Below are 14,309 nucleotides of genomic sequence, written 5' to 3'. Positions count from 1 at the left end.
GAAGCTCAGTAAGTCACTACATTTATCACTTCTAATCTTCCTGCCACAAAAAAAGAAAAATGGGGACAGGGGAGATGGAATTGAATACTTGGTTCTCTTAAAAACTTCATTTGAAGAATCTCAGTCAGATTGGAGAATAGGATATGTGACAATTTTTCACTCATTTCTAAGGAATTACCTTGACTTACCTTTACCAAAAACATAATTTTGAGCTGAGTTTTCATACATGTGTTCTATACCAGAGATCCATCTTGGTTCATTAATATTTAGGACTGTCCTGCTTTTGGAAAACTCTCCTTCCTGCTAGCAATTAAATATCCACCATAGGCCAGTTTTATTATCATTGCCTTAATTGTGAAGGATATAATGGTTACAAGCAGCCTGTGTTAATAACAAAATAGAGGAAGCAAGAGAGATTTTGTTCCAGCCAAATAGGCCATTTAAGAAACAAATCCGTAACTTAGTAGTTTTGCATGGGCTAGAGCTTGAGAAAGAAAAGACACAAATTCTCCTAAAATCCCCTTCACACAACTGCTGAGTCCAGACTTTGTACAGACAGACCATCTTTAGAAGAGTTCAGGAGCAATGTACTCTGCCCAGTCACTGTAGTTCGAGGTAGTGCTAAAGGTGACCTGTAAAAGATTTATAATATCCTTTTTTTGCTTCTTTATGCTATTTATAGCATGAGAAACTGAGTGGTTAGGGCAAGAATTGAATATGAAAGTTAAATGCTATCTGACACTAATTTATATGGTGGCGGTAAGTCTCTTATTTGAATGTACTTCAGCTTTTTCAGTAGTAAGAAAGAAGGTGGTCTGTTACCGTCCTCTGGAGCATGCTTTGCAATTTGCAGGTGGAAAGGGTTATAAGGAAGGCTAAAATGTGTGTGGGTGTAGTAGGGGGAAGATATATTGTTTGTTTATCTAAAAACATTAAATATTTGATACTCTGACTGAAAGTTTTTTGAAAAATATTGAAAATAGTAATAAAGGATTTCTTATTGTTCTTTTCAAAGAACAGATCTTGGCTCTATTACCCACAGAATCTTCTGGTTTGTCATGTACTGAACTAAACAAATACTGAATAAAAGGCTTTGTTTTGTGTTCATGGACTCGCACTGTTTTCACCTCTGCATAGTTCTGTTTCTTGGGTGGTTTTTTAATTTTTATTTTTTGAAAGTGCTTCAGCCCTTTTTTGGAGCTGCTGGTCAATAAAAAAGAACAATAGGTGGGGATGTAAGGGGGAATGCTGTATTGTTGCTGAGGAGAAAAGAAATGAACCTTCCAGAAGAGAAAAAGAAGTGCTTAAAGCTTCTTCATACATTCTAAAGAAGCAAAGAGGAAAGAAACATTATTTCTTTACAGGTTGCCTTTACAATCCCTGACTCTAGGGTGTACACTATCTACTGGGCATTTCTTGACTCTTGAATGTTTTCTGTCTACTGTGAGAGATGGAGATTCTTTCTGCACACCAGCTGCAGTGAGTTTTTGGGTGGGACGGAGGACATTATGTTAACAGGGAATGAATCTCAGCTCCTGGGTGATGGAAGTTGGTATGAACTGTGATGTTCAGCCCTGAGGCAAGGATTGTTGGATATGATGCATTTAAGCCACCTTTTCTTCATTGGCTGGGTCATCAACCAGCTGTGGCATGAGAAGCTCAATTTGGTTGTGTGTTGTGGTTTGTGTAGTGTGGTGTTTGTTTGTTCTTTAAACTGGAATAGAAATGCTGGTGTCAACAGCCTGCCCAAAGTTGGGCACGGGAAAGGCCTACAATTAGGTTGCAGCTCCAATGCCTACTAACCTCCTCTCATCCTGTAGCACAGATGAATTGCGTATGATTCCAATGAGAAAGCAGGTTGGTTTAGCCAGTGAAAGCAAAAGTTAAGAAATCAAACAGTACATAAAAACCAAAGGAGGCAGAGTTTGTTGGAAATGATATCTTGGAAATCAGTGCATCAGCACTGGTAGATTGCCTCAGCACCTCTGAACCAATGCAGGGAGATCACTGCACAGGTATTTACAATCCTGCTCTCCAAAGAGCCAATTTCTTCTTAGAATTGCCATCTTTCCACTGCCTGCAGCTCATGTACTTTCCAGCCTGACAGTTCGTAAAATCCCTGATTTCTGCAATGAGCTTTCACTTCTGTACAGCAAAGAAATATGTCCCTAGTGCAACTGCTTCTACTCATGTGCGTCTCAGAACTGGGAGGAAAGCAGTTTCAAAATCAAGTTGCCATATTCCTCCCTTTTTTCCCCTCCACTTAAAATTGTATTTTTCAGCTTCTGCAAGTCTCTATGGCTTGTGTGCCATTTGATGTGGTTAAGAAACTGCAGAAGGAGTAAACTGTCCACTGCACAGAAAGTTAAAAAACATAACAGAAAGGTGTAAAAAGAAATTAAAAAGGAAAGCAGCAACCTCCCATGCTGGCCCAATTGCTTTTGCGGGCTCCAGACATAAACTTGCGGCAGTAGAAAATTGGTTTGCTGTTCTCCAAGTCTTTATCTCTCTCCTTTGTAGTCAGACCTGGAATGATGATGCAGGCTGCTTACCAGGAGTTGTCCCTACTGCTCACTGATGCCATGCTCCCATGCTACCCTGGCCTGCTCTTCCTTTCCACCACTCACTGGTTGGGATGCTTTACGATGCAATGGGCGGTGTTTCTCATCTTCAATTATCATCCCCTCCTCGTTCTCCATGTTTGGCAGTCGGGAGTGGTAAGGTTTGGGGGGTAGAGCAGGAGGGTCCATGGTGTCCTGAGGAATGACTCCAGATGGAGCAGAGTGGCTTCTGCATGGCTGGGCTTTCAGCGACTCTAGGACATCAGGCTCAGAGAGACTGTACCTGACAGGGAGGTAGGGTGTCTCTAGATCTTCATCAGTGTTCCAGGCCTGACTGGGGACAGAATCCATGGTGTCTGTGCGAGGAGGTGGTTCAGAAGAATGTCCAAAATTGCTCTCACTCAAAGAGGAGACACCACTGCTGGCACTGCCGGATAAAGTGGAGTTGCTGCCATCTAGGCCAGACTGCGGACTGGTGGGTGATGCAGGGATAGGGTGAAGAGGGGACTGTTTGGAAAAAAACAAAACCAGGTTATAACTGACAAAGGAGGCAACACTATATCTTCTGTCTTGTTCCACATTTTAGCTTTTGACAGTGATGCTAACAATGGTGCAGTTCCATTTGTGTGCAAAATGTCAATGATTATTGGTTTAGATGTGCACTTTCCTGGCTTGCATGCAAGTACCTCTTGTGGGCAGAGAAGTGCATGCAACACCACCAGAGCTGTTAAAGAAACAGTAGTTGAGGTGATAATCAGGGTGCCTGAAATCACAGCATGTGGTGCAAAGAAGGAAAGTGGAAATGCCTACAACATGTGTAAGCTATTTGTATAGCATTCAACCCTGGAACTTACACATTTTCTCATGTGTAAGTTAAAAAATAGTGTTTTTTGTATTCAAAAGCTGCCTGGTGGGGGTGGAGCAGGGGGGTTCTTCAGGAGCCTACTTTTTTCCTCCTACAGCCCTCTCTGCTCTCCTGCCACTTCCTTTTTACCTTGCGCAATGTTCGTGCAGGCAGTGCCGGAGGAGCGTCACTGAGCTGGTGATGGAAGGCATCAAAGTGCAGTGAGTAGTGTCCTGGAATGAGACAAGGATCAGAAATGGCAACTTGTGCTGCCTCACTGCGGTGAAAGAGCCTGGGTTTTAGACTGGAATGCCAGGTAACAGCTCCACACGCTGATAACTCCACTCCAACCCAGGGCTTCCTTTCTGATGGATACTGTGGAGTGCATCTGTCACATCACAAAATGCTAACGAGAAGTTAAGTGCAGTGATAGATTTCCACCCACCCCTGTTATCAAGGATCTCAGGGCAAGGCAACAGGCTCATAAACAATGAGTATTTGAAGTTTCATTAAATAGCTTTGTAACCTTAAATTTCCACTGGTGGTGGTTGTTGGCAAGAAGCCAGGCCAAGCTTCAACGTTCACACACCTAATTCAAGTCCCAAAATACATGCAAGTCCATTACTATAAGGGCTGTAAAAATTTTGAAGTTTTTTTTTTTTTTTGGGGGGGGAAGAAAAAAAGTTGACAACTTTGTCCAGTGCTAACCTAGCAGACCAGGAAAGACTTCAGGGTTTTGTTTCTGATTGTTTTCTTAGGGTAAAAGAAGGCTAAAGTCAGCTTTCAGGTGGTCTAGGTTTATCTGTGGGTGACTGCAGGCATTATGCAGCAGGCCTACTGGGCATTTCCTTACCATGGGGCAGGCTTCGGGGAGGTACTGGTGGGGCCAAGATGCTCCCAACGTGGGCAGACAGGAATGGCAGGGCCTCTCTGGTTCCGCTGTCTAGGCTCCAGCTACTGGGTGCTGCTGGCACAGCTGAAGGATTGAAACAGATTTAACTTGGGTAATGTAACAGGGAGTTTGTGGGGCCAGGAGGACTGGCTTTCCAGTGAGCTCTTTAGTAGTAAAGAGACAGATTCTAGGGACTGAGTGGTAGGATTGAAGGCATACAAAGACATCATCTAGTCTACAGTGTGTTACGTTTATAGGTTGCTTTGTTAAGGAAGCAGGAGTTAGGTGATCGTAGTGTTAGTCTGCCCATCGCCCTTCCGTGACCCCCGTGGCTCATTTCTAGCAAATTTGAAGAGCAGTAGAACTGCTAGGGTTGTTTTTTTTTTTTTTGCAAACCAGTAAGTAAAAATGAATCTCACTGATGGACCAGCAATTAGATCTCAGTTGTGAGCTGTTCTGCTTGGTGGGAAATGATGACAGAGCAGAAAGGAATATGTGGCAAAACCCTTGGGAAACACCGGAATGCCTGTTGCTGAACTACAGTGGCAAAGGGAAGACTGAATAAAGGACATGAGGGCAAGTACACCTCAATCTGTTACATAAGAAATTGTGACCTTAAAGCCCCAATTTACTAAGCTACAGCATTGATAAAAAAATTTGATCACAAAATATATAAAGGCAGCAGTTCGGACTCCTTGTATTACAAAGTCAGCTGTAGAGATCAAGGCTTTGATGAGGAAGCATAGAGAGAGTATGATCTTCATTACTTTGTTTTTCATAGAAGTAAAAGCTTCTTTCTAACATGAACAGTTTTCAAGACCTTGAGAATTGTGTCAACCTTAAACATTAAAATGCACCTTCCTTTCTTCCAAACACACTGGAAGATGTGATTCATTCTGAGAAGACAGACATGCAATAAGCTTATGCTAATTTAAAAACAAGTACGGCATTTCTTCAGATTTGCAAAGAAAAGAGAAAAAGGAAAAAGAAGTTCAGTGAGCCTACCAAAGAAAACTGGGATAAAAATAGCTTTTTCCATCTTCAGTTTGGAAAATGGAATTGTGGAGAAATAAACATAGAGTTTGACATCTGAAGAGAATTTCTCCTTAATTGAAATGCCTACAGCCATTTTTGGTGCATTTCTTTTCTAAAATTACTTTGAAAGCTTTCTTTGACTTCCCCCCCCCAGTTCATGAGTTATCTTGAACACAAGCTCCCCAAGACCTAAAATTCCCTGAAGTAAAAAAAAAATCACAAAGGGACAGCTTCATAAGAAGAAACAAAACCCATTAAAAATATAAAAGTAAATGTTGTTTTTAAAGAAAGAGACAACCTTGAACTGAGAAAGACATACAAAGATGATATGAAGAATTTTGACAGAAAACAAGTTCAGACCAAGGCATACATCTCCACACAGGTAATGTGGCTTCCAATGAATTTTCTGAGTACCCATACACATACCAGAGTGCTCCAATTTGCGCTACTGCAATTGGTGTCAAAAGGCTAAAACAGAGTGACAAGATGCATAACAATGCCAGCTACACTAGCCTTGCCTGCAATATACCAGCATCAAGTGAAAAGAACAGAATGAACCCTGATTTGCTTGGGTTGTAAAATGATTGTTGTTTTTGTGTTTGTTTTTTTTTTCCTTCTTTTTAAACACCAAGATGTAGTAGAATAATGCAAAGAAGAGAACGTGGTACCCCAGTGTATAATCCATTTATACTGTCTCCGTATTCCCTCATTCACAGCCTTTTGAGTATTTAGGAGTGCTGGAAATCATCCTGAGGTCAGATGATTTTTGAGAGTGGCTGTTGCTTGTTAAACCCAGTGTTTTATCCAAAACACTTTGGAGAGAAAGCTACCCAGGGAGGTCTTAGTGCTCTGTCCTAGCCCATTTCTCTCTCCAGGACAGTGTTCAGTGGCAAAGTTTAATTAGCAGGGAAGCTGCATTGGACCCATTCTGCTCTGGGCGACTGCTGTCATACTGCTGTCAATGACAATTACTAAGCAGAGCTTCTGACATGGCAAGGAAGGAGGTGAGTAGATTCATGGGGCATGACTCTTAACAAAAAACAAGGCGGATGGCATCCTGACTTAGAAAGAATGAGGGTTCAGGGGCTGCAAAAAACACCTGTAACTGCATTTATGCTACCAACCTGGCTGAAAAGCTGGGATTCCCATCACACCATCCCCTAAGAACAATGACTGACCATCATAATCTGTGTCTTTTATGGCTCCTTTGGGCCTCTGGAGGGCATTCGGTCTTTGATCCCCTTCTCTGCACTATATACTACACTCTTGCATAGTATTGCCCACAAATTCAAGTATTTTTCCTACACAGGTAATAAATACTTACCTACCGTCCTTTCCCAGGTCTTTCTCCTGTCCAGTATAAAGATCTCACCACTGTGATATCTTCAGTTCAAACTAACACAGCTAAAATGGAGCTCTTAATCCCTCATCCCCTAGTCTTAACTCTGTTGTCATTGTTCATTATTGTCATCAAGTTATCATTGTTATCATTCTGCCATTTATTCAGAACTGTACATTGAAACCAAAAGCCACTCTGGACTGCTCTGTAAGGCTGTCTCATTGTTTAAATAGTGTATTCTGATTTATTAAAAATTCTAAGATAAAATTTGGATATTTTTTTTTTTTTCCAAAATGATACAAGTTAGTTCAGGCACAGCTACTGAAACAAAAATACTGATAAAAGTCTAATGGAGTGCATTATGTAGGTCAGAATAGAGAACTGCGATGGTCTTTCCTGGCCTTAAGAATCTTTTTTAAGATACCATTTTTCCTAGCCCTTCACGTGACTGTTGCTTGCTTAGGCAACCTCCTGTCTCAGATTTTGATTCATGAATCTTGTCTGCTTCTGGTTTTTCAAAATGATGCCTTTCAGATATTTTGAGCCCATCACTTTGTCCATGGCACCCCTTTCACAAGATCCTCCTTTTCTGTTACACCAAACTCTTTTTCATGTCTTTTTTCTGCAGGGGCTCTGCCTATTTTTTCCAAAGCAGTTAGTTAAAAAAAGCATATATTCCTACTGATACATAAATAGAAAACTACCTCAGAGAGAGATTACAAGAAATGTTAATACTTCGAACAATAAATGCATATTCAAAAAAGCAGTATATCTCATTATTTAAAAATGCAGTCTTCTTTCAGATGACTTCTGATTTGCTGCTTGGAAGTTTTGCTTGCTAAAGGCTGCAGGATTTATTTCAATAACAAAATGCTAAACTCAGAAAGCTTTCTGAAATACAGAGGTTTGTGCAACCCCACCCTTCTGTGAATGATCTGAAATGACTATAGGTTGGCAGAAGGCCCAGTTAATTAAACCGTTAATTAAAAAAATATGGGAGAATGCACTTTGCCAGGAAATGTGGCAGCCCATTCGTTACTTGCTGTAGCATGACCAGAGTAAAAATATTTCAGAAATCATGCATGCTAGGTAGGAAAAAGAGTACCTTTCTCAGCCACAGACAGGTTGGGATCACTGCAAGGTTTGCATGGTCCAATCATTTGCTGGATGAAGGCGCGCTGGAAATTTGGAGGCTAGGAGAGCAGAAACGTTAGCACAGAAAAGTTAAAAAAACCCAGAAGAGCTGGTGCAGAACCCTGCGGCTTTCTATTTGCCTTTTTTTTTTTTTTTAGCAAAGGAAGTTGTTTAACAAAAACTTCATGGAAACCTTAGGCTGTGTCTACATTAGCAAGTACTGCAGTGCAATGCTAGTGGATGTCCAGAGTGTAACAGTGTGGAGGACCCACACTTCATGCTGCTTGTGTTCTGTGGAGGAGTTATTTCAAACTAGCTCTAGCCTGGTCTTGTGCCCATTATCATCAGCTCAAATGCATCACGTGCCTTTCTGGAGCTTACCTTTTGCTTTGGTTTCATTTGAAAGAATTGAGTTTGCACGCTCTGAGATGGTTCTCTGAGGAGAACTGAAGTGCAGTAAGTGGGCATGATCAGGGCATTCCCTTCAAAAGTGCATGCCAGGGCCAGATTAAAATGCTTATGTGTAGGCACACCCTGAATTTTTAAATTTGTCCAGAGAAAGTAGTAGATGTGGGCACATATTGTATGGAGACCCTGTATCAATATGTTATTTCAGCCTCTCATGGTTTTTGATACCTCTGGAAATCACCATAAAGCTAGTTACAATCAACTTTGAGGCTAGACTGCAGGATGGCCGTGGTTCTAGAAAGATGAATAAATAAAATGGTATGACTACTTGCAGTGGACCAGGGCTTATAGGATAAGAAGAGTCCATTTTCACAACACATATCTGCAATTTTAAGTGTCATTCATTACAATTTGTATCAGTTGACTACCAAAGTGGGTGGCTCTAGGGCGCGATTAATATGAAAAGTTCTGCGTTGCCTTTTAAAATGATCCTAAGTAAGTTGTTGAGCTTTCCAAAAATAAAAAGGGAGGCTTTGAAGTGGTCCAAACTAGTAAAAATAAAGTCACAGTTTCAGGTGGTTGAACTGACATAAAAGAAATGAGATCTGCTACCTGTCCGTTTTCCATGATAGCTGCTGGATACATGGCGCTGCTAGGTCGGTCCCGATGGGTTGGAAGCAACATCATAATCTCCCGAGAGTGGCGGTACTTATCTGGTAGAGAGGGAGAGCCTGTAAACAAGTGAGAATAATCACGTACACATGACAAACAACAGCCATGTCTCCGCATGCCCAGTGAGCTAGTCCTCCTTTGCAATTTGCTCAGACGGATGATCTTACAGGACTCAAGAAAACATGGTGCCGAGCCCACTAAGCAGCTAACTGTTGGTGGGGTGCATAGCACGAAGATGAAATAAGAACTGGCTTGTTATAGACAATTAAGGACATACCAAGTAAGGTGTGTAAGATGTAGATGTCCCTAGTTGTATGTTGCAAAATGCTTCCTCTTAAACAAAAAGTGGGCATCTGTGAGGAGTCAGCTGTGGCTGTGGTGTACAGTGCCTAATGCTCCCTTGCCCCATAAAGTATTGTAGAGTTGTAGAAATGCAATAAAATAGCGCATTTTAGGACTAAATGTGGAAGAAAGGGATAAAAACTTGAGGTACATTGTTCAGTTAAAGCAGGAAGCTACTTCATTCCTCAGTTCTGGTAGTGATAGTCTGAGGTGTTGCCACTTAGCTGGCGATACCTTGGTTAGCTTCCTCTTTGTTAAACCAAAACAAAACCCAATAATAAACAGAATTTTCTATAAATGTGGATGGTACTTTTCTTGTAATGCCGCCAGGTAACCTATTATTACTACTGAGTGCATTGGTATACTGAGCCATTTTATGACAACAGGATATTCACCAATGCTTGGCGTTATATAGTAGGAATTTCCTTGACTGAACTAGTAGTTATCTGTATAGTTGTCATTTAAGATATTGGGGTATTTCATGTAAACAGTCTCCTGGCATGTGGAATTAGTTGGGACTGATGCCCTTCAAGATGAGTGTCACATAACAATATGCCTTCTGATATGCAACAGCTGACAATGGATTTGCCAGAAGGATTCCCATTAGTGACTTCCTAAAGTCTGATACTACTGATACATGCATCCTGTCAGATGCACAATATTAGGCAGGAAATGATGTTCTGAAGCTGCTGGAGTGAGCTGTAATTTAGACTGATTTCTTTTCATTGCATCACAGACACGCACTTAACAGATGGCAGCACACAGCGCATTACAGAGCCATGCTGGCTTTTGGGGAATACATGCCCCCTTTTGCAAACTTTCCACAATCACACACGTTACCTGAACAGCACTCCAATGTATGAGCAAAGGCATTGGTGCTGGTTAATGCAGCTTTTCCCCCAGCAAAAGCAAACATGCAGTTTTTGGGACTGATATTCAGCACACAGTGGAAGGAACAATGTGTCCAGCAGAATGCAGGGTAAGGTCCTACAATTGCAACAATTCCATCGAGGTGGCAGATCCCAGATTAATCTACACCCCCACCCGGACATGAACAGCCGCAGAATATCTGCATTCAAGTGCCGAACTCATTTTCTCCCCAGACATAAAACAGAAACATAATTAGACAACATTATTTGCTCTTACATACAACATCAGCTTGGAAAACACAGTGTTAATGCTTTATGCTGAGTCTCTTACTGACACATCACAGGTAGTCCTGTTTCTGCATGACAAATGTAAGGATGCTGAACTTTTAAGTGTGCCTAGAACTACACCACAGCACAGCCTACGCTGTAAACTTTTTTATTTATCTTGTCATCCTTGCTCTTTTGTATCCAAGATACAAACCACCTCTATGTCCCATCATTTTATATGGGATTACAGTTCCACAGACCTTGCATTGCATGACCTGAAAAATCCCACACGTGCTAAATATGGTGGCAGAGTCTAGTTTACAAAACAGCTCTGCTGTTCAGTACCTTAGATTTGGAAATAACTGTAGCTATAAAGCTTGTAACCAATTATGCCAAGTATCCAGTCTGCAAGCAAAATTAAGTACTCATACCTCTGAATTGAGGGCCACAAGAGGAGTGGCTATAACTGAAGCTTTTATTAATAATCAGGCCTGCTTCCTTGGGCAGAGAGAGAGCACAATCACCATGGCTCCTTTCAGGGACTGGCAAAACTTAAAAAACAAAGTCAAAAAAAGCTTTTAAAAGCTTCCAGAGCAGCCAGTGGCCATATAAACCGCTGCAGCATGTATCAGGGCTTATTCCTTTTAGCTTGTAGCTTGGTACCCTTGATGTGCGCAGCACTGTATGTACTGTTAATGAGAAAGGAAAACCTATGCTGAAGCCAGAGGTAGTTTTTTAATTATGAAAATATTAATCCACTGGTGACAAATGTTAGTTTTAAGGAACAAAATGGAAAATTAATGTAGTTACACTCCAAACTCAAATCTTTTCTCCTGATTCATGATTATCATTACTGTTGTGAAAACAGGTTGCCCATAACTTTTTTGCTCTAAGAAGGAAGCTTTTAATGTAAGTATACAGGTTCTTGCAAAGTGCTAAATAAGACACCAGGACTCATTTTCTACACCTTAAAAAGGAGGCTGTATTGAGAAAGCAGTAGGGATGCCTTAAGAGGAGCATCATCAAGGATCAAGTGGGAGTTGCTTTTAGAGTACATCAGAGGAGTCCCAACCACATTTTAAATGAAATTACTGAAAAAACCCTAACCTCCTCCTAGCACTTTATAAATCTTTTTGCATTACAATTTCTGCTTAGCGAATGTCAGCTTACATAATCTTTTAACTCCAGTAAGGTTAGAGCAGTGCCTCATGAGTCACCTCAAATGAAGCCAAAACAAACTCTGAATTTCTTATTGATCCTTCATATGACAACAGTGTTGCTTTCTTGATAGGGAAGAAGCTACACAAGGGTCAAGCCAGGTGAAAACTGAAAGGTACGTACTTGTTAATGTGAAAAACAGAGTAACTAGTAATGTCTTTATCATTAGCACAGAATCAGAAAATTCTTACTGTATTCTGATTACAATTCTATTTAAGACGTTGCTCTAACTTGTGTCTGTTATAACTAGTGTAAGGTTTGCTGCTTTAATCTGCTGTTCAGTGATGGGATCAAATTGTTAATCTACTGTCTTGATAACTATCCTTTAAAAACATTTTGGATTAATGCCTTTATTATTTCCTTTGGACAAGCCAAATAATTTGCTTGTGTTGCTGTTTTAAACATCAGTGAAAGGGTCATTTTTTGGAAGTGGAGAACTGGAAGTACGATTTAAATTCCTGCTGGATTCTTAATACAAATGACCATGGTCCTTTGGTCATCTATGGAACTGATCTATATTATAAAGATACCCGTCTCCTCAGAACAGTGCCAGTAGCTGAGCTCCAGAAAGGACTCTGCAGTTACACAGAGAAGATGGTATAAATATTTGGATAATGGGACAGTGGTTTATCACCTGTACGTTAATGTTTGAATCAATGAGAGAAGCATTTAAACATCTGATGAAAACCTGGAAATCCTAGATAACCACGCTCAAGTTAAAGCCACAGGTTACAAAGATGCTAAGTTGCTAAATTTAGGTGGCCTGTCCAAAATGAATTGTTGGCCTTTGTATACTTCCCATCTGAAAAGTGGTTAACTGCAGCATTGTGACTATTGTAGCTTTGTTGGCAGTCTCAGCAGAAAGGCCAAGGATTGGATGGGTCATGGTGACTGAACTATCCTCTCACCTCTAGAGGTGGCCCCTCCAGGACAGAGATGAGGCACATTGGTAGGGGCAGCGTGGGAAAGCTTGCACGGCTGCCGCCCATGCTGTATCTGTTCTGTGGATAAATAGAGGGCTTCAGCCTCCAGGGTTGTCAATCCAGCACCTTTCACCAGCACTAAATTAAAAAGAATATAAATAAATAAAAAAAAAAGGAAAAAAAAAGGATAGAGGTGCATTGGCAGAGCTGCACGTGTAATGTTTGTGAAGTACCTTGCTCCAGCCAGTGATACTGGTCTCTCATTTTCACAAGCAGCAAATTCACCCAATTAAAAAACAAAACAAAAGGAAAAATCACCAAGGAGAAAAACAAAGCTGTATTACCACAGTGGAATTTAAGCGTAAGGGCTTTTTCTTGTTACGAACAACTCCATTCCAGACAACAGTATAGTAATAACAGGAATAGTGACTTGCACACTGTGAAACACAGAGAGCATCTGGGACTTTACTAGAAGTGAAATCCCATAATCTGTGGGTAATGTCTGAATGCTGTGCTCACCTAACTTAAAAGTGAACAAAACTTGCAGAGAAGAAATGTTGTATCGTAGGCTATCACAACATGTTAGTAAGAGTGAAGAATAAAATATATATATATATACTGAAGTATTTTTCAAAATCACTACTTCTCTTTTTGTTCTCTCATTTGTGGTCATTTACACTGGCTGGTTCTCATCTCTGGGAGGTGCTGTTGGCTCATCCATCAGCACCATATCCTTCATAGCATTCATCACTTTGGTTTCTAAGCAACAGCAAAGAATACAGTAAAAAGGGAAGTTGGTGATGCTGTGAAGTCATCAAGCTCAGAAAGGCTGGCACAGCCTCTGAGGACTGGACTTTTAAAAGTGGAAGATAGCCTGAAACACTATGAGTACCAAACCCCCTCAGATCCCCCAAAAGATTCAGAGCTCACATGCCAGCTGAGGCACATCCATTCAAGGACATCTTCCTGACATGATAGCCCTGTACTCAGTTCCATCTTCCCTTTCCTGTTATGCCAGTTTCATCTGGTTACCTTACTATTTGAACTGTCATTATTTGCCTTCCAGCCCTTGGTAATTAGTGAAACTATTTGCCTTTATTTGAACATGTCCATTTCTCACCTTCCTACTCCATCTGATACCTCAGTTAAATAATTTTGGTGCATCTGTGCATCTCTGTAAACAACAACAACCAACAACAGCTGGTCAATTAAGATTTTACTGCAAGATTGAGCAAAAAATCCCCAAGCTAGCCCAAGAGAAAGGGCCCTTCTCTGTATTCTCTGTCCATATGGAGACATACAGTTCCCCTGTACGGGAAAACGGGGTAAGATTTAAATATTAGTGTCTCTAACTACATCCTGGATACCTTCTTCAGACACCTGTGAAAAGAGGTGTAGAAATTGTGAACCTGCAACTGAGAATCCAAACTGAGAGGGGAAAAAAAACTTGAACAGAAGTTACCGAAGTCAGGAGATTGCAGAGTGGTTTTGCTTCAGCTCTGAGGCTTGGGAAGAAAATGATTGACAGTATCAAGATGAGCTACTGTAACAGCAAAGGCAATATGAGTACCTCTAGAGTTTGTTTTTACATTTTTCCTTTCTTCAACAATTTCCCAGCAGGGAAGCCCTCTTTAACTCCAGTACTTAAAATTCACATCTTTCAACATTCATTGTATACATATGTATACAAAAGCTTGTATACATAGATTTCTGCCAAACTGCCTCAAGTTCTTTGTGCCATAATTTCATTAAACATGTAAAATTATTTTGTTGCCTTTGTCTTCATGATTTGTCTCTTTCAAGTA

At 40.8% G+C, this 14,309-nt stretch overlaps 1 protein-coding gene across 14 annotated transcripts in view; it reads right to left on the bottom strand.

Annotated features, from left to right (window-relative positions):
* Window positions 1–14,309, bottom strand: part of DOCK3 (dedicator of cytokinesis 3) — a 221,679-nt gene that overhangs the window by 453 nt on the left and 206,917 nt on the right. For 6 of the 14 annotated variants that reach the window (XM_075096433.1, XM_075096435.1, XM_075096436.1 and 3 more), the window contains 6 exons: window positions 12,490–12,642; window positions 8,826–8,944; window positions 7,777–7,864; window positions 4,259–4,381; window positions 3,556–3,638; window positions 30–3,068 (listed from right to left, as the gene is read on the bottom strand). In XM_075096433.1, coding sequence (XP_074952534.1) covers window positions 2,565–3,068; window positions 3,556–3,638; window positions 4,259–4,381; window positions 7,777–7,864; window positions 8,826–8,944; window positions 12,490–12,642 — 1,070 coding nt within the window. In that variant the 3' untranslated portion in view covers window positions 30–2,564. Of the gene's footprint in view, window positions 1–29; window positions 3,069–3,555; window positions 3,639–4,258; window positions 4,382–7,776; window positions 7,865–8,825; window positions 8,945–12,489; window positions 12,643–14,309 lie in introns of those variants that run through there. The other 8 variants (XR_012661094.1, XM_075096434.1, XM_075096437.1 and 5 more) reach the window with 8 other exon arrangements.

This window comes from Phalacrocorax aristotelis, chromosome 6 (assembly GCF_949628215.1).
Source record: "Phalacrocorax aristotelis chromosome 6, bGulAri2.1, whole genome shotgun sequence".
In the NCBI taxonomy this organism is placed as follows: domain Eukaryota; kingdom Metazoa; phylum Chordata; class Aves; order Suliformes; family Phalacrocoracidae; genus Phalacrocorax; species Phalacrocorax aristotelis.
The sequence above is the reverse complement of the archived record's forward strand: the minus strand, read 5'-3'. Positions and strand labels throughout refer to the sequence as shown.